The 20,882-nt window shown below is 42.8% G+C and overlaps 2 protein-coding genes across 4 annotated transcripts in view; one reads left to right on the top strand and one right to left on the bottom strand.

Moving 5' to 3' along the window:
* Positions 1 to 246: 246 nt before the first annotated feature.
* Positions 247 to 5,591, bottom strand: LOC147880451 (pentatricopeptide repeat-containing protein At4g13650-like). Of its 2 annotated transcripts, none has more exons than XM_087371240.1 (2): positions 4,571 to 5,591; positions 247 to 3,675 (listed from the first exon to the last, which is right to left on the bottom strand). In XM_087371240.1, the coding sequence occupies exon 2, from the start codon at positions 3,659 to 3,661 to the stop codon at positions 989 to 991; it is 2,673 nt and encodes an 890-aa protein (XP_087227366.1). In that variant the 5' UTR covers positions 3,662 to 3,675; positions 4,571 to 5,591; the 3' UTR covers positions 247 to 988. The 2 variants fall into 2 exon arrangements, with proteins under 2 accessions (XP_087227366.1, XP_087227365.1); XM_087371239.1 differs by having other exon boundaries at positions 4,741 to 5,591.
* A 3,142-nt stretch (positions 5,592 to 8,733) lies between these two features.
* LOC147880450 (P53/DNA damage-regulated protein) overlaps positions 8,734 to 20,882 on the top strand; it is a 52,216-nt gene continuing 40,067 nt past the window's right edge. The window contains exons 1-3 of one of the 2 annotated variants that reach the window (XM_087370912.1): positions 8,734 to 8,841; positions 9,183 to 9,242; positions 12,217 to 12,307. In XM_087370912.1, coding sequence (XP_087227038.1) covers positions 8,807 to 8,841; positions 9,183 to 9,242; positions 12,217 to 12,307 — 186 coding nt within the window. In that variant the 5' untranslated portion in view covers positions 8,734 to 8,806. The other variant, XM_087370913.1, reaches the window with a different exon arrangement.

Below are 20,882 nucleotides of genomic sequence, written 5' to 3'. Positions count from 1 at the left end.
TGTCCTTCCACTAGGAGTCTTATCACTACTGTTTTGCAGTGAACTACAGCTAGGCAGCTTCCCAATTCATAGTCAACCCCATCTGGTCTAAACCAATGCCACCTGTCCATTTGACTATTACTTCGATACAAATCTCCGCAGGTCTTCGTACTTTGATCAATCGACTTTAGTCAAAAACACATATTCCTTGTTCTAACTGTATGCCCAACAAACAGTATAATGATGCGATCCCTTACTAGGTTCCTTGACTGCTCTACGGGTATGTCTGCATGAGCCATGTCCCTTACCATAGATGGAGATATAGTCTACCGGACATTTCAGTCCTTTGATTTTGTCCTTTGGTGTGCCTTCTTGCTACCTGGTTGAATGAATTTGTCCCTGAATTGCACGAGCTGCCCCTTATTTGAAAGTTCTCGTCTATTTGTACTGTTCCAGTTCGTGAAAATTAATAACACCCTTTTACTTTAAGTTTCCAATTTTGCATACAAAACATTTGTTTTTTCTCTTCAGCAGTTTCCTCGTTCTACTCGTGCAGTACCAAGCAGTCAAGACCTACAACACTCGGAGTCACAGTAAGGCAGCTAAGTTATAACTAATTGGGTGTCTATTGCTAGATGAATGCAGGTAACAAGTCCTGAGGTTGGAGTAAAACTTGGAGCTTCAGCTAAAGACTTTTATACCCCTCCACCACTAGATTTTTTCCAGGCCAGAGATCACTGCTACTTGTCCGTAGGAGTAATTTTCCAGGCATTCAAACAGACATGCTTTGCATGTCTTCTCTCTGCTCTTCCACTAGAAATCAGATAGCAGTCGTGATCTACATCCCTACTTTCTTCTAAATTCTGTCTAATCCATGCTTGTTTACTGTAGGTTTGGTTTCCTATAGTCCTTTCTAAGGGATATATCCCTGCATCTTTATCCTTCACCAGCTGTACAGTCCATCATCGATTCTATCTCCGATCCCACTCTGCATGAGAGTGCAGCCTGTCTAAACTAGCATTTGAGACTCGCCAGCCAACGCAAAGATACCTGATAGCAGCACAAAGGGTGCAGAACTCTCTGGTGCCAGTTTGATAATGTTTTCTGCAGCAGATTTTGCTACATCCAAATCACCATTAAATCTGCAGGAACTGAGGAATGCCTTCCAAACCACAGCAGTAGGTTGAAAAGGCATTCCCTTTACCAGACTCTCTGCCTCTTCCAGGTTCCCAGATCGACCAAGAAGGCCGACCATACATGCATAATGCTCTGACATCGGAATGATACCATGTTCTTGACTCATGGATTCAAAGTAGAAATGACCTTCTTGGACTAGCCCAACGTGGCTACATGCAGAAAGCACACCGACAAAGGTAATGTAATTTGGTTTGATACTTTCATGTTGCATTTCCCAGAAAAGGTTAACAGCCTCCTCAGCCTTCCCATGCTGGGCATAACCAACAATCATAACATTATAAGAAACCACATTTCGTTCAAGCATTTTGTCAAACACCTGCCTTGCATCCTCGATGGTTCCACTTTTGGCATACATATCAACCAATGAGTTATAAACGAGGACATCATATTGACATCTGCTCACCATTATGAGCATATGAATCTGCTTGCCTCGTTCCAAGGCTGCTAGGTTGGCACATGCCTTGAGAATATTTACAAAAGTTACATCATCTGGTGCCATGCATTTGTCCTTCATAATACAAAAAAGGTTTAAAGCATCTTCAGCACATCCATGCTGGGCATAGCCTGTAATAATTGTGTTCCATGAGATCACATTTTTGTTAGGCGCATTATCAAACAATTGTTGTGCAACATCTAACCTCCCACATTTTGCGTACATATCAACCAAACCATTCAGTACAAAGAGCTCCCACTCCAATCGAGTACCCAATATGGTAACATGAATCTGCTTGCCATATTCCAGGGTCATCAGGCTGGCACATGCTTTCAAAGCGCTGACAAATGTTACTGCATTTGGCTTCATGCATTCCATTTGCAAATGCTTGAACAGAATAAATGCCTTTTCGTTATAATTATGCTGCACATATGCTGTAATCATTGCATTCCACAAGACCAGGTTTTGTTTCAACTGAGTATGAAATACCTTCTCCGCACTTGATATACTTCCAGAATTCGCATACATACCAATCAGACTACTGCCAACAAAAACATCTGATTCATAACCATTCTTCAGAATGAGGGAATGGATCTGCTTTCCCTCTTGAAGGGCTGCCACGCTGGCACAGGCGTTCAAGATGCTGACAAAAGTAAATGAATCTGGTTTGACATCAGCATTTTTCATTTGCTGGAACGATACAAAAGCCTCATTTGCAAGCCCACACATGGCATAACCTCCAAGCATTGCACTCCATGATACCACATCATGTTCTTGCATGTTGTCAAAAACAACCTTTGCATCTTTCATAATCCCACATTTCGCATACATATCCACAATGGCAGTCCCCACAAAGATGTTAGATTCAAATCCACTTTGTACGATGAATGCATGAACTTGCTTTCCCTCTTTTAAGGCGGCAACTGTAGCACATGCATTCATTACACTGACCAATACAAGCTGGTCTGGCTTCACACCTTCCCCTTTCAACAGGTGAAACAAATCTAGAGCCTCATCTGCCTGTCCACTCTGAGCATAACCAGAAATTATTGCATTCCATGAGACAACATTACGTTTTGGCATTCTATCAAAGACTTTGCGTGCCTCAACTATGCTCCCACATTTGGCATACATATCAACAAGGGTGCTGGCCACACAAATGTCTGCATCATATCCTCTTTTCCTAATGAGGGAATGGATTTGCCTGCCCTGATCTAGTGCTGCCATGTTGATGCACCCCTTGAGGATATTAATGAAGGTGACTGTATTTGGCTCCACACCTTCCAGTTCCATTTTAAAAAATAGCTTCAATGCGACCTCAGTTTGCCCATGCAAAACAAAACCAGCAATCATGGCACTCCATGAGATGACATTGCGATTAGATAATTTTTCAAAAACTGAGTGTGCATCCTCTAAGCTTCCACATTTGGAGTATGTATCAATAAGGGAGCTGCCCAAAAAGACATCCAATTCTAATCCAGCTTCAAATATGCTTTTATGAAGTGTTTTGCACATCCTTAGGGATTTTAGGTTTGTACATGCCTTGAGAACACTCAAGAACGTTACTTGATCTGGCCTCACACCTTCCAATCCCATCTTCCAAAACAGTTCTATAGCTTCCCAAGCACGACCCTTTCTGGCATACCCAGAAATCATATTGGTCCAGATGAACACATCTCTTTTATGAACCTTACTGAATAATAGGTGAGCATCCTCCATACTTCCACATTTCACATACAGAATGATAAGCGCCAGCCCTAGGGAGATGTTTTGTACACCATTTTTTATCATGTGAGCATGAACCTGATTTCCTTCTGCCAAATCTTTCATGTTTATGCATCCCTGCAACACATGCACATAGTCACTGGCAGATGCACGAATACCTTGATGGCCCATAGCATCCAGACATTGCCCTGCCTGCATCAGTTTCCCTTCCTTAGAAAGCCTTCTCAAATTCCTACCAGTTTCATACGATCCCTCTCCTGGCATGCTCCCTTCGGTAAATGCACACAAGATCCTAGAGGGGCCACTACTCTGATGCCTGGACAGCATTTAAGGTCCAGATCCTGCAAACACATTCCAAACCAAATAAGGTTATTATTGCAGTAGAACACTGATTTCAGTTTCCATCACAACCCCGTACCGGCTAGTCATTGATGAAGCCTCAACATTCATGTCCAACAAGACGACTTGTTCTAACCTCTGTGTGACCTTCGAATGATGCAACAATTTCAGGGGACAATGTGTCTCGCGATAATGTGTGGGGACATATCCCCACCCATGACATGATGCTTACATTCAGCCCATTCTTTTGTCTTTAGGTAAACCTCCAGGCAATCCACATCAGCTTCCAAGGCCAGATTTGTGTGCATTAGTGCTGAGGGTAACCGTCCATTAATGATCAGAAAGTATGTTGTGAAGATTAACCAGGGCACACTCAGGATGCTTTAACACAGATAACAATAAGAGGGATGATAGACTGGAGGGCCAACCTATGATAGACTGGAGGACCAAGCTTTGATGGTCTGGAGGACCAACTCGGACAGCTAGTAATCCAGTGACTAGACCCCTGTATATTTCATGAAAGCCTTAGGACGATTTTCAATAACAGTCATGTTCTAGAAGAGGACACATGTCATACACATAGCTGGAGCTTCATGACTTCCTTCATAGGCACTACAAGTGCCTAGACTTCTCAATATTAGAGTACCCTGAAGTGACACAGGACATTTGATGATGTGCCACATATGACAATCCCATTGCTATATGATCCAATTATATGATATATTCTATTGATCCAAGTGGCAGAGTCGGTTTCAACTCTAAAAGAATGACGAGCTTTAAGATACACCATAAGTTAATACATATACAGCAAGTGAGCTTCTTGACCCCCCCCCGCTAATGGGTAATTTTCAAAACAGTATGAGACACAAAATTATTGCTACTTTGCTCGTATCATACCTTGTGCATCATGTTGCACCAAGAATATTCATATCTCCTCTTGTCCCTCTTGTTTGTGGTTTTTCGCAGATTAAGCACTTAATCAATTCTGTTGCTTAGAATTGACCTCCACAAACCCTTTGATTGGTCTTAGCTAGCTAGGTCTACGAGTAGTATATAAACTTGCTCACCCGATTGAGCAGCTCTTTATCCACATAAAATCTTGGATATCTCCAAATCTGCATTTTGTGGAAGAAATATTCGTTAGCATGCATCCAAGCGGCCTTTCTTTTGTCTCGCGCTGCCTTGGAGCCTCCTCAGAGTGCATATACTCTCGTGCAAAGATTTGATACAAATTCTCTTTGTCCTTCGTCAGCTCCCCTCCCATGAACTGTCCACAGCGGCCACGCCATATCTCCGAGGCTGCCTAGATGGTGCAATTGCGTCGTTGTTTGCGAGGAGAGATCGAGGAGCTCGAAGCTATCAAAATGGTCGAAGCTAATGAGTAAATTGGAAGAACCGTACAGCCGATTCGTTGTGACAGCGGATTGAAGCTTCCGACGGCTCTGCAGGTATTGATACTTCTCATTATCATCATCAGTATCATCATCATCATCATCATCAGTATCATCATCATCATCTCTTGAGTCTACCGCTAGTCATATTCTCAACCTGATCCTTGGGTTCTCGTGTCTCGAGTGGTGGGTGCTAGAGGCCTTCCCCATAGGCCCCCGCACGAGCTTCCTAGGGCGGCTTTGCATTAAATGAGCCAGTTCCCATAGGCACCTCTGCAACCAGCCACACCCACTACATAAGATACGAATGGGCTAGAGCCACTCTTCAAATGGGGGCAGAGTATCTGTTAATTGCAGTGAGGGGGGGCCAATTGTATCCCGCAGCGGCTGTGAACCGGTTTTGGCAACGTTAAGAAGTTTTGTATGGGGATGATCTTCAAGGTTTGGAGGCCCTCTGACAAGCCTCCTGCAAAGACGGCCCTGCATCGCAACTAGCAATGGTATGGGGACGGCCTCTTAGTGCCTTAACCTACGCTCAAAACAAAACAAAATGGGAAATTGACTAGCAATATAACTAATAAGTGATAAATGGATATTTGCACAACAAGATATACTACCTGCAAACATTTGGACACATAATTTCAAATACTATGAACTCTCACAAGTTACACGCCAAACTGATATTGAGTTTATAAATATCTTAAACAACTTCCAAAAGGACAAGCAAACATAGCAACAAATTGATGCCATAAACCAAGCGTGTTTTTGCAAACCTGCCGATGACTTGACAATACTACACTTGTTCTATACTCAAAAGGCTACAAATCAACACAATAATTTCATTTTTCAAAAAACACCAGGTGAAATTTACATTTTTAAAGCAAAAGACTTTTACGACACTCGTTGCAAAACAAACATAACATTACCAAATAATCCAAATAAAACAGTTGTTTATACACAACACTCAAACTAAAGCCATCAATGTTAGTAGAACTATGTGCAGGTGATTATGATACAATAGATGGACTAGTCAATGGAGTGGATGGCTACTTCTGTGGTGCAACAATAATAGACATCAATAATCCAATCGTTTGGATACAGTTCCTCCAATCATTTGGTTTGGTTACAGTTCCTCCAATAATCCAATCATTTGGATACAGTTCCTCCACCCACGTTTGGGCCCAACTACACGAGCTCAAAATACAAGCTTAAATATACAAATCAAATACAACATAATTGGATATGCATCTTTCCCATCTCAAAAGAATACAAATAGGGCACCACAACACAAATAAAGTAACAAGAAAGCAATTTCCAATACAACGTGATGTAGCTCATACAATACATCATTCACAAGGGTTAAACTCTAGAAAAAGTAGCTAATAAACATGATCTAACATACACTGCACTCTCATGCATATGATCAAAAGAAAACTTATATCTACTATCATCGTTGAAAACTTCAAACTTCCAAGTAGATAACACCGTAGAACAAGAATGTAAATGGCTATTAACAGCATCCTCATGCAATTTTCAATCTTACAAATATAAGATTTACAAGAAACCCACCATAATATTATATAATGACATTAAACACTCATTCTTTATCAGCACATGCAATAGATTTAAAGCCCATTACTCTATAGAATATAGTTGTATTATTTGTTTGACATGCTTAATAGCTAGATTCTAGAGTTCAATATGCTTTGTGGAACACTACCTTTAACATATGTTCCATCACCACTTGGATGGAAGGTAAGGTGCATATGAAATCATATTTATTTATAGCTCTATAGAGAACCGCAAACAAAAGGTGAACTAATTCCTTTTAACTCTCTGATAGCTGATGTTTAACAAAACCGCTGTGTGGGCGACAATCAGCAACACCCAACTGAACATTACATCAAATAAAGTACAATCTCTTGCAAAGAAAAGATATGGACAAACACACCAATAACATCATGTGATTATTGGGAGCTTGCTCACTTTATACTCTTTAAAAAAACAAAATATCGTCCATGTCCGATACTTTCATCATCATAATGATAGTGAAAAGGTCTTCCACAAAAAAGGTGGTTCACTATGATAATTATGATTACCAGTATCTATTACTTATACTTGAGGATTCTAAAGCTTCATGCTTGTTTGTGTATATTAAGTTGTTTCATGGAAACACAGATGCATTAACTTTACCTATGGCATCGTAAAAGCAACAAAAGTTGTCCATCCTTTATAGATTATAGACAAACATATTGTTACTTAGGGTGGTTTCACATCTAGGTGAGGGCCCCAAAATGCATGTCCGGCTTCCATTTGGAGAAAACTACCCTGTCTATCTTCATCCCTATTCACATGCAGGCGGATGCTTGAGTAATAAATGTTGTCTATGTCTTACACCAAAAGGGATGGTAAAGCTGTTAGACTTGCGACTAGGGGGTGCTAGGTTCAAGTCCTGGCTCGCAATGTGATCAGATCGAATTGTGCAGAGGCTTTCTTAGGTGGCGCATTGAGGCCGCTCGAAATCTTTTCCGTGTCGGGGCGTGACTTGGATTCCATATCATTCTTTTGCTCCGACTGGGCGGATAGGTGTGAAGCCTTGCAGGAACAGGTGGGCATATCCATTGGTGGTCATTGCATCCTCGCCAATTTGCAGGCGGAAGGGTATGAAATGGCCCTTAAAACCTTCAAGAAGTTTAAGTTTTCACCCTCCACTCTCTAACTAAGCCACTTGGCTCTTAAAACCTACATAAGTTTAAGTTTTCACCTTCCACTCTCTAACTAAGGCTGTTTACACACTGCTAGCTTGCCCACACGCCAGCCAAAAATGCAGGGGCATTTCGTTAGATGGGAAGGCCCAATTGGCCACTAAAATCACGCAATGTGCCAAACTTGGACTACCAAGACTCCCAGCCCCAAGGGCTTGGGTAGGGATTTCTTCTTCAAAACATTAGGTAGGATTCACACACGAGTGCGGATGTCGTAGCAAAAATGATATCCATGAATAGCATGCTACCATTTCAATTGTCCGCCCTCAAATGGTTTTACAAATGGGCACAGACATGCTTATGTGGCATCCCAATAAAGCTTGGGCAAATGATTTTTCTTGGGCAACAATCCAAGGGCGCCCAAAAAAATTTGGAGAGTAGAGAATTTGCCTTGGCCACTTCTCATTTGCTGATATAGCTAAATTTATATGTTTGTCTGACGCCATTTGTGAAAGTGCTCATGCCCAAGCTCCCCCTTAGCCGCCGTTGTGGACATGTAAGGCCCATGGTCCAATGTCTGGTGCCCGTTTGTGAAATCTTCCTTAAATGCATTTTGAGGTGGTGACTATGGAGGTGTGGAAGCACCCGTGCCTAGGCTTGGGGGAGGGGCTTTGGTGTAGTGTTCACAGGAAACCTGCAAACTATATACAATGAACCTGCAACATTTTCATTTTCACCCGTAAAAAATATTTCCTCAATTTTGTAAAATCTGCAAAGTTTTAGGCAATTTAGTTATATTTTACCAAAAAAATCAGCAAAATTTGAGGGAAAACCTTCAAATTTTGAAACCCCTAGTTTTGTGATGTGTTAAGAAAAATGTTTAAGCCAAGTGGCTAGATATAGTCTTTTTCACAAAAGATCCTCTTGTTGTAACAAATCTTGAAGTCTTCTACTTCTACTCTTCTACTCTTTATGGCGAGAGTTGGAGTGGCCAAGGCTACACAAGGGGAGGTAGAGTAGAAGAGAGTTGGAGAGAAATGTTTCGGTTGGAGCTGGCGTTACAAGACTTACCGTGCGCAGCTGCAACCTTCCTCTTTCCTTCCATGGAAGCCCCCTTGATCGCTTCTCTCATCTCTTCCTCCATTTCCCTCTTCTCTTGCTTGCCCTCCTCCTCCCGCTTCATTTCCTCCTCATTTTATTTTTTCTTCTTGAGCTAAAATCAAGGAGCTTTTTCTCGATTTCGATGTGACTGCTCCGCCAAAATTCTTTATCCTATGTCATGTAGGTCAATAGAGCGTTGCTTTTTTATGCATGACTATTGCCAAAGGAAACTCCGAAGATAGGATTCAAGGACTCTGATCGCCTATCGCATCTAAATTTTCAGCTCTGGCATCTTTTCGGTTTGTGCTTCAGGTGGTTTTGGCTCCTCTTACTCACTGCGAGCTCTCAACTACGTTCCGCCTCCTGCCAGAGGTATTTGTGTTTTTTCCTTCAACCATCGATAGACATGTAATTGATAATCTCCCCAGTGCTGTGGCCTTGCCGCGGATTATACAGACAATTGTTGCTGCCAACATTGCAATGAAGGCCAGAACGACACTTGCAAGATCGCCAGTGCTAAAATAATTTGCAGCAGTAGAACCCAGATGTTATGCAAATACTAGGAGAAGCCCCCAATCCTCTTCATGAGATATACAGTAGGTTCTTCCTTTCTACCCATAAGGCTTTGTGTGTAAGTGCCAACATTGAGCGATGGGAGCCTCAAGCTTATGGCAAGACCTCCATTGATCTTACCAACTGAGCAATTCAGTTGTTTATAGCACTAACAAGGAGCCTACAAAGACACCAGACAATGCAAAAGTTGGGACGAAAGGATGCCCTTTGCATGCAAAAACGCCCAAGCTTTCGTCGAGGAATTCAAGAAAGTCTTCCTTCATTCGATTAAGGTTGGATTTATCCTATTCTTTCTCAAAAAGTCTTCCTCCTTCTGAAGAAGGTAAGAAGCGTTATACTTTTCCTATTGTTTTTTTTCCATGGGAGCTTCATTGGCTTTGTGGCTCATCCCTTCATGGGTAGCTTGCAGTCGAAGTGCTGTCACAGTCATGCCTTTGTCTTTACCCCAAGATGATGACACAAGGAGAAAGGAACTAGCATGGATTAAAAAGGAGAAAGAGGAGATCCCCTCTCTTGCGTGGTTCTCACATTTTTCTCATTTTGTTATTGAAAGTGTGCTCTGCATTTTGTTTCAAAGCTAGATTTGTGTCTTGGTGTACTACAGCTAGGGAAAGTTCCAGTAGAATGGCAAGTTTGGGCGGACAAATCAAGTCCATATTGAAGAGTTTTCATTTACATTGTTTCAATTATCCTTGAACTTACACGAAGGAAGGGCACAAAATGCTCCGGATAGCTTTGGTGGTTTTCCATATTGTAGACCTTAGTTTTCTTTTACGTTGGATGCAATAGAATCCATTGCATTCTTTGTAACATTTGGTAGACTCATAGCTGGGTTTTTGTATTTCATTCATCTTTTCGAGATTTCATGCATATACTTTTTTCTTCCAAGCAAACAAAGCTTATGAAAAAACAACACTATGAAAAGGTTCGAGGAGGTACACATGCAATGTTATCTATCGATAATCTTTTGCAAAAGAACATAGTGTGGTTACGCCTTTGTACTGATTTTATCCATAAAGAATTCAAGATGAATAAAAAGTTCAAGGTAGGGGATCTTGCGAAGGCATTTTGGTCTACATGTTTTTGTCAAGTAAATTGCCTACCTCGCAACTAAGGCACTGTCCATGTGGCTTCCCATTCAATCCGATGATCTGTCCATATGGAAAATCCTTTTATCTTCTCACTCATATAGTAGTATGACAAGCCTAATATCAAGAGTAGCAACAAAGAGAGAACAAAGGGATAGGAACATGACCCAAAGCATAAGCACATCAAGATGATTGTCCACATGGCTTCCCTATCAATCTTTCCATATGGTAAATCCCTTCATCATCACCTCACCCATATAGTAGTATGACAAGCACAATATCAAGAGCAACAACAAAAAGAGAACAAGGAGGTAGGAACATGATTAGTATAAGCGTAGCAAGAGGTGGCCATAAACTACTCTATCCACTGCATTTCCAAGCAAAAAAGTAGAGGTAGATTTACAAGTGACTAGAGGCAAACACACAATGAGAACAACTAGGCAATTGGGTACACATCTATAGTGAAGACAAGCACAAGCATACAAACAATCAAGTAGCAAGAGGATCTTCAATTGTGTTGTATTCATTTTTTGTGCCCACTTGCATGTGACATTTTTGTTGCAACTCACTGTTTTAGCCTTCACAATTAAAATTTGTATAGATGCTCGAATCAATGCTACTTAGGTATTTATCGCAAATGAGCTTTTTTTTTTCCTGTTGCAACAACACGTGGGTTCCCCACTAGGATGGGTCACATGGGAGATCTCCCATAGCATCTATTCTATATCTTAAGGAAGAGTTGTGCCACATGGTAGGAGGAGCTAGAGTGAAGGGGGATTGGGAGATGTGCCATATGGCACTAGCTCCTCTTCCTTGCAATCTAGGGTGCCTTGCCCAACATTGTCCCTCCTTTAAAACTGATGATGCATGCAGGTTTACTTCCATGTCTCTTTTGTTACCTTTCCTTATTTTGAGTGCCATGTGGCATCATAGGGCTTCATTTAGAATCCCTGTCTACATTTTGAATCTACACCATCAGCCTTGACTTCGTTGCTTCAAGCCACCAGCATCCATAACCATGAAGCCACCATCAATGCCATCACGCTGTCCAAAGCTGTGCATGAGGTTGAGGGGAGAGCCTGGGTGTTTACATCAACCAAGCTTTACATCATTGAAAGTGTGTGTGTGGTTGAGGGGAGAGGTTGAATGCAATGTGAGGATGCAGAGCATCAACATCCTCTGGGAGACTAGACCTGGCATCTGAAATCTCACCCGCTAGCCATACTGATTTGCTTGGATGGCCGATTTACTGATTTGCTTGGATGGCCGATTTGGTATCTCAAGTGGCTAGTGGCTTCCATAAGGCATTTTTACTTTCTGGTACACTTGTAATTGGAGACTTTACGCAAATATGTATTTGATCTTGTCAAACGCCAGTACAGCATCTGTTCCAATATCGCTACATTCAGCAACAATCAACTGGTTTCAGAGGCATGAACAGGGTCATCCAGTCCCAAAATATGCTTTTGCTTCTTATAGATATAGATATAGTTATAGAGAGTTTGTATTGATTTCTAGCCAAGTTTAGAATGTGTCAATGCTTTTGAATTTTTCTAGCCTCACCTTGAGAGTTTTACTTATAGAAGTCATAATGATTTCCCATTATGGAAGGTTAAAGAGTTTCATCTGCATGTACTTGCTTATTGATCATATCTCTATATTGTTGAATGCCTTACTTTTGCTAGGTGCCGAATGGATGAGGGTGTGCAGAAGCTGCAGCAGGATCTTGGCCAAGTCGAGTATGAGGCAGAACATGTACTTCTTGCCCGTCAGGAGGTATCACTAGACAAAAAGTTTCATCGTTGATGTTGCAAAACAAGAGTGATTTGTCTCAATAAAGCATTAACTTAAAAATATGTCCTGCCTAACCTTGCTATAAAAGATTGTCTATGCAGTCCTCTAGGGGTTCAGAATCTCATAGAACTGGTAGGATCTTGGCTTGGGTGGTGATAGGATTGTTGAATAAGGGCAGTGCTTGCCTGAGACCTGCTCAGGGGTATTTGTTTAGGTTTTATTATGCGCCTGTTTTGGGGGCAGGTAGGGAGGGAATCCTTATTTTGTTTAAGTTGGTGAGGGCTGTTAAGCCCTGCATTAGTGCAGCATGAGACCCTGCAGTACAGCTTCTGGAAAGACACATCATTGGAGGACCACATCCCCAGTTTGTTTGTTTAGATGGCCAGCAATCAATGTGTATTTTGCTCACCTTCTCCTTCAGCCTTTGTTACGGCTGAGTCTGCCCTTCACCTCGGAGTTTTGACAGAAACTTGCTATGAAGATCTTTGTATAAATGGATGCTCAAGTATGTGTGGGTGTGTGGATTTGTAAGGGTGAGAGCTTATGCTGATACTATGGTCTACTCTCACTGTTGGGCATTGATGATGTCAGATTGGGAAGTCATAGTAGCTAGTCTGTACTATGCGTGATGGAATTTACGGTTTTCAACCTTATGAGCGTGTTGTGTTTTTGGAGGATGAGTTTGGGCATGTTCTTAAACTATCTAGATATATGTGTATTTTGCTCACCTACAAGGTAATTATACGGGTGCTTGCCAGTACTCTGTCCAAGGAGATTTCACATAGTGCTTTAGTACAAGGGGTCATCACATTTGGAGATACACATGCTGGAAGATATGACATACTTTCTTGTTTGACACTTGAAGATTCATCCTCTGGTAGCTCGCACTTCAAGCTCAAATTGTCCATATACACCTCCAAATGATATTCTCTTCTTGGAGGTGGAGAGCAGTTACTTCCTCCTGAGAAATCCATTTTTTACCGAGAGTGAGTTCATCTCACTTGTTTTCTACATGGCCTTGGGTCCGTTTCAAGTTTGTTCATTTGCTACATCTGCCTCCAAGTCCCAATGAATTGAGTAACATCTATAGTATAGCCTAGCTGATTCATTCTCATGAAGTTAACCATGTCGATTCCCATGAACTAGGGCCTCTATCCGAATGAAGATGCTGTGCAGACATTCGAGATTTCGTACTTAAGGGTAAGTCACTGACTTAAAGGATCGTGCCTCATGTTTAAGAGGTAGAAAATGGCATCATAGCCCATTTTCTTTGGAGCATAAGAAGAGAGAAGACAAGCCGAGTCAAAGGTCAAACTTGGGGACAAGTCATTCAAGTTCAATTATTACAAAGGAGATGATCGCCCTGAAGTTTTGTTGGCATGGATATGAGACCTTGAATACCTTCTGAGGGCCTTTGCGCACAGTATGGTACACAATCTGCTCTGGCTGAAGGATCTCCTCCAGCTCATCCACTTCTGGTGGATCTTCTGATACTGGTTTTGTAGGCTCTGGTCGCTGGAATTTCTTTAGAAGACTCACATGGAATGCATTGTGAATCCTCCAATGCTCTGGTAATGACAACCTGTATGCAACCTCATTTATTCTTTCCGTAACCCTAAAAGGGCCATAGTATCTGGGAGATAACTTTGCATACACTTTTTGTTTGCCTTTAAACTTGCGGAGCCTATGACCTCAAAAGGGGCTTTCCCTGTAGAGCTATGTACTGTATTATTGTAATCAAACTCTACCAACGGTAGGTACTTTTCCTAGTCTGAACTTCGGTCACCCACGTAGCATTTCAGCATATCCAAAACTGTAGAATTTGCTACTTCACTTTGACCATCTGTCTGGGGATGGAAAGAAGAAGAAAAATTCAGATTCGTCCCCATGTTATCAAATAAAGCTCTCCAGAATAGACTGGTCATTCTGGGATCTCGATCACTAACAATGGACTTAGGCATACCATGATGTTTAAAAATCTGTACCATGAAAAGCTTAGCCATATGATCTGCCTTTATGGTTTTGCGAACCGGAATGAAATGAGCTTGCTTGCTGAATCTATCAATGATAGTCCAAATCCCATCATTCCCGGACTTTGATCTTGGCAAATAAAAAATAAAGTCCATTGTAATATTTTCCCATGGTGCCTGAGGCACGGGAAGAGGCATAAGTAGGCCAGCTGCCTTCCGTCTATCATACTTCACTTTCTGACACGTAAGGCATTCAATAACAAACTGATGTATATCTTTCCGCATCCCTGGCCAAAAGAAATACCTCTCTAGTGCTAGAGTTGTTGCTGTAATTCCTCTGTGTCCAGCATAGGGAGGTGCATGGCATTCCTCCAAAATCTTTTTCCTCATCTCCTGGGTGATGCATAGGCAATCATCTTTCATTAAATACCCATCTTTCAGGGAATAGTGACTGGTGGATTGCCCCTCTTGCATTTGCTGTAAAATTTCACCAAAATCTGAATCACGAGCATATTGCTCCCTCATGCCTTCCAGGTCCTGATGATAAGCAATAGTCACATTATTGACCGGGGTCTTCGGGACAAGGCATCTGCCACTCTGTTCCGAATTCCTGGAGTATGGACAATCTGAAAATGATACATTGACAGCATGTTTGCCCATTTCATATGCTTCTCGGAAAGCTTGGTCTGAGTCAAAAAGTATCTCAGACTTTGGTCATCTGTCTTGACAGTAAAATCTGCACCCAAAAGATAGTGCTTCCATGTATGGATGGCATGAATTACAGCCAATAACTCTTTCTCATAGATTCCTAGATATCTTTCTGCATCCCGAAGTCTCCTGCTTTCATAGGCTACTACATGACCATTCTGATGCAACGCAGCCCCAACACATTCTCCACAAGCATCGCAATCAACATCAAAAGATTGATAAAGATCCGGGACCACAAGAATAGGCTCTGTAGTCAACTTCTCCTTGAGTGTATTGAATGCTTTCTTCTGTGATATTCCCCATGAGAAGGCTGCATTTTTCTTAGTAAGGTCATGTAATGGAGTTGCGATATCAACAAAATGTCTGATAAACCTTCTGTAGTAAGAACATAGGCCTAGGAAACTTCGAACTTCATGCACAGTTTTCAGCTCTGGCCATTCCTGAATGGCACGGATCTTCGCTGGATCCATTTGTATCCCATTCTTGGATATTATATGCCCCAGATAGTGGATTTCTTCCAAGAAGAATTCACTTTTCTTGCTGTTGGCGTAGAGCTGATGATTTCTCAGCTCTTGAAACACTATAGCAAGATGTTCCCTGTGCTCTTCTTCTGTCTTAGAAAAGACTAAGATATCATCAAAGAAAGTACCCGTGAAATGCCTGTACTTTCGGAAGATGCGATCCATCATTCTATTGAATGTGGATGGAGCATTTGTCAACCCAAAAGGCATCACTAAGTATTCATACAACCCGAATGTAGTGCGGAATGCTGTCTTGTGCACATCCTGAGGTTGTATCCTCACTTGGTGATAGCCACTCTTTAAGTCTATCCTGCTGAAAACTGAAGCTCCATTTAACTGATCCAGCACATCATCAATGCGTGGAATAGGGAATCTATTCTTGATGGTCATTTTGTTCAGTGCGCGATAATCGACGCACATACGGAATGAAATTCTTCTGTACTAGCAGTACAGGGGAACAAAAAGGAGACGAGCTGGGCTGAATCAACCCTTTTGACAGCAAGTCTTGTACTTGAGCCATAATCTCCTCTGTCTGAGTCGCACTGACTCTGTAAGGTGGTTTGTTTGGTGGCTCACTACCAGGTATTAACTCTATTTGATGATCTTCTGGTCTCTTTGGGGGTAACTCCCCTGGCAAAGCATCAGAAAAGCAATCTTTAAAGTTTACAAGAAATTGAAACTTATCTTTGTCTGCATCATTTATTTCAGCATGCATATCATTCTCTTTTTCTTTTACAAAAACCATGTACGTAGAAATTGCAGACTTTATTGCTTTACCACATGTAACATCAGATACAATGGGGATAGTGTCCCCTTTATTCGTGGCAACTAAACGCTGATTTTTCCCCCTATGCAAAAACTCCAGCACTCTTTCAAGAAGAGTCAACTTCACTGCCTTGCGATGAAACCAAGGCATTCCCAAGACTACATCATGATGTTTCAGTGGAGAAATGAAGAAGTCTTCCTGATCCACATAACTCTGAACATGAAGACGGAGCTTCCCTATCAAGGGAGTAACTGGCACAAGATTCCCACAGAACATCTGATCGGCATCCAAAGCCCTGCCCAACTCCTCCGTCTTTATTCCCAGCCTCAGGGCTAGATTCTCTGATATGAAATTATCAGTAGCCCCTGGATCAATTAAAATTAGCGCTTGCTGGTCTCTAACTTTGCCCCATGATAGCAGCAATTCTCGTTCTTCTGGGTTTGAAGCATGACCCAGTATGTCAGGAATTCCCCCCACCATTGGCTTTTGCGGTCCTCGTGGCTTCTCTGCCTCTTTTCCCTTCGAAGTTGAAGGCTTTTCTGGGCACTGGGCAGCCACATGCCCCTCTTTGCCGCACCTGAAGCATTTCCCATCTCTACGGAATTCAGCTATCTATTCAGGGGTGAATAGAGATTTGCCTTTATAAGCCTTTGAAAACTGAGTACCCCTTGGCTTCTGAGGCTGAAACCCTTTCTTTTCAGCCTTGGGGTACTCTTTCTTTTCTGATTTTGAAAAATCAGTTTTCTTTCTATCAGTACGTCCTGCATGCAAGAATAGCACTGTAGATGGATCTTGTAACGGCACAAGACTAGCTATTGAAGCTGAATGCATAAGGTCTTGAATGTTCTTTGCCCCCAAAGCATTCACTACTGCCTGAATTCTTGGAGTGAGACCTGCTCTATACTTTCTCATTTGGGTCCCTTTGGAGATCTTTTTGAAAGGTGCAACCTGCAAATAAGCATCCCAAAACTTTTGGTTGTACACATCCACTGTATCTCCTGCATCCATATGCAAGCTGTCCCAATCTTGAAGAACATGGTCTCTAAACTGTTTAGGCATAAACTGCTGGTAGAAGGCTTTCTTGAAGTCCTTCCACTTCCTTGGGGCTGACCCATCTGTGGTCTGTGCACTCCACCATGCACTAGCTGTCGCTGTCAAGTGCAAACTGACCATTCTTAACTTGGAGGATTCTGAAAACTTTTCTGTGCCGAATGGAGCATCAAACTGCGTGATGAACTGCAATGCTTTGTCTGTATGACCATACTGTCCATTGTAGGTCATAAACTTGACAGATTTACCTCCCTCTTTAAATTCCTTGGTCTCTTTGGAAGACTTTCTCTTCCTAGACTTCTTGTGTTTCCTTCTTTTCCTGGATGGTTTATCTGATAAGGAAGAAGAAGATACAGAAGTCGAACTCGAGGTAGACGGTGATGGACTAGGAGATCGGTGATGATGCCTCGATCTCTTCCTGCTATGGGACCGTCCCCTATGAAATCTCTCTTTCTCAGGCTGTACACGAGAGTGTGCCTCTGGCATTGGCACGTCATATACTGCATTAGGCATAGCTTCTGCTTGAAACAAATGCCGAGCCCTTGGATCCTTTCTGAGATTTTCCATCTCTTGTATACGAGCACGTACCATCTGTTCAAATTCTTGTTGAGTTTGCTGCACACTTCTCTGTCTTGGATGTACATCCCTATCTTGTGAATCCCACTGGATAGGTGATTGATCCATATTCTGAGATCTGCAAATTTCACACACACACACAGTGTATGCAACTGATGCATGCTGCCTTCGCTTTTCAAAGAGAAAATTTACCTCAACAAGAGGTGTCTTGCATTCACAATCTATGCCAGTACTGGCTATCAATTCAAGGCATAAACCCACACAGTTGCCAAAGCATCAACAACTATATTGCCCTTTTCTGGCTGCTGCAGATGGCTTCAAAAGGCATCTGTTTTTCCCTCTTTTCACTGCTCAAAGGCATGCATACTCTTTTTCTGCAAATATCTGATTTCTCTGCTTTTCTCTGCTTTTCTGCTGCTTTTCTGACAGTAGAAGTCTGACAGGCAGGTGAAATCTGCTAGCAGGAACAGTCTCTGCAACTGTCTTTTTTTTTTTTTGAAAGAACAGTAACCAGATGGAGTAACTGGCTAGTTACTCTAACTAGACTGACTGGTTCTGGTCTGGTTAGTCTGCAACTAGACTAACTGGACTGGTCACAATCTAGTTACAGTGACCAGACTGGTTTGGTTGGGTCAACTAACTGGACCTCTAACCAGTCCTGAGCTGGCTGCCACATGTACTGCCACGTCAGCACCTGCACATGCATGCCACTAGGCTGCCACGTCAGCTGGACCTGCTGGCTGCCACGTCATCTGTCGGTTAGGCCTGCCACGTCAACGCCACGTGTCCTCCTAGCTGGCACCCTGGCCACGTCAGCAACAGCCAAAGGTTTCAGACCTTGGCAGCGTCACGCCGGCACCTTGCGCAAGGAAATGGTCGACGGAGCCACCTCGTCGCTGCTCGTCACGCAAACGCCATGTTACAATACATCCTGCGTGAGGACCAGGTGTGCCTGCGTGATAGCATCAATATTCCCTCCTAGCCCTCCGCCCTGAGCGTACGCAATCGTCTGCTCCTCGTCTGCATACGATGTCTATCGTATCAGTTATCGCCGGCGTATTCTCCTTCGTCTGCTATCATCGGACCTATGGCAGTGGAGCTCATTTGCACTATCAATAGCCACATCGTCGTCTGCTCGCTACTTGCATCGACGTCCATACAGATAACTTCGTTGGCAGCTCTACACCATCAACACTACACCTTCTTGCACTATGCCGTCACTTTTTTGCGTCAAAGGCCTGCACTCTTCAACCTTACTTGGATCGTCACTTCCTAGGAAGGAAATGAGACCTTACACTCTGATACCAATATAATCCCTATGGAATCCCTCATGCTCTTTGAAATCCATCTCGCTCTTCTGAGAGACATCAATAATTTTTAAACGAAACTTCCTTCGTAATAACCAGCAAGTACACTTTCTTTTCTGCTCTCCCTCTCTCTCTCTCTCTCTCTCTCTCTCTCTAGAGACACTAGGGCCCAGGACAACATGTCGGGCTGGACCCCCCCGAAGGTATTTTATTACTTGAAGAGAATCTGTTACAAAAGTTCAGCATAGAGCTGTCTGGTCCTCTTTTCTCACAATGTGAAAAATCCCCTTTATTACAAGAGCTTCAAGCTCATTTCAAATTGGCAACATGCCAGTTGTCTAAAATCTAGACTAAGTCCTATTACATGCCACTGAGGGCCAATCTGGAGTCTTCAAAGCACTTGGTCACACGAACCGCCTCCTAGATGCTTGTCAGGCTCCCGTAGCGCTTAGGAAAAATAACTCTTCCTAGTACCTGCAACAATTAATTAAAGTGCACCACCATGGCACCCATTAATTGTTAGCGCTTTGCATGCAAATAACACACTGTGGACTAATTCTAGTCACGGTGGGCGTCCCCACTGAACACATGTGCACACCTAACAAATATAAAAATATATATTTATTCTCTGGTTGACCGGAGTCAACACTCTTGATTATAATTAAGGAGCTTTGACCAAGGGTCGAGGCGCCTTAATTATAGCCAAGTCTCTCCAACCGAAGTTGGCACATCTTGGTTAACCGGGGTTAACCCTCTTGGCGCATGCCAAGTCTTGTTGACCGAAGTCAACACTCTCTGACCGTAGTCAACTCTGTAGTTGTCTGGTTAACCGCAGTTAACCCTCTTGGTAATAAACCAAGTCTCCTTGACCAAAGTCAGGTTTACTTGACTGGAATCAAGTATCTTTAACCATAGTCAATCCCTTGACCATTAAAAGAACTCTTTGACCATAATTAACGCATATAAAACACTTTAATTATGATCAAATAAATGGTCAACTGTACTTTGACTTAGGATATTTACATTGTGGTGACAGCCCGAGTCTATAAAAGGGGCCCAGGGGTTCAGTTCTCAGAGAGCCGATGGGAGCAAAGTTCGTTCCCAGGTGCTAGGTCTGATCCTGGATTGAGTCGCGGACGCGCGCCTGCATCATAGTGTAGCCCAAGGCCCAGTAGCAGATCCCAAGCTTCACAGCGCCACTTGGTGGTTTGGGACACCAGGTTGGTTTGGATCTGGTTGGGAGTTCGTGCCTGTAGCTCAGCCCGTGGCTCGGAGGGGACATCTCTTGATTCGGGATCACATCCCGTAGATGTCATGGTTGGGTGGTGAGCAGCCTGCTCAGTTTTCTCACGTTGTGTGTGTTCTTGTGTTTGCTTGCAGATCAGATGTTTCAGGAGTGCTGGGACGTGGCAAGGGGGCCTCATCCGGGCTCAGTCCCATTGTAGAGAGGACTTCGAGCGCCGGTCTCTCATCTGGCACTTGGAGATTAGGGATCAAGATGGACGTATGCTCAGATAGCGGACTTACATTGGATGGGTGCAGTGGGACAATGGCCCAGCCTGTTCCTTTGGTAGATTACCCATGGAGGCAAAGACAAGGCTTGGAGCCATAGCGCATATGCGAGGCGCAGGGCAGTGGATGAGGGAGATTGACCTAGCC

Source organism: Dipteris shenzhenensis, chromosome 32, assembly GCF_047967505.1.
Source record: "Dipteris shenzhenensis isolate YYH24624 ecotype China chromosome 32, Dip_SZ_1.0, whole genome shotgun sequence".
Taxonomy (NCBI): Eukaryota; Viridiplantae; Streptophyta; class Polypodiopsida; order Gleicheniales; family Dipteridaceae; genus Dipteris; species Dipteris shenzhenensis.
The sequence above is the reverse complement of the archived record's forward strand: the minus strand, read 5'-3'. Positions and strand labels throughout refer to the sequence as shown.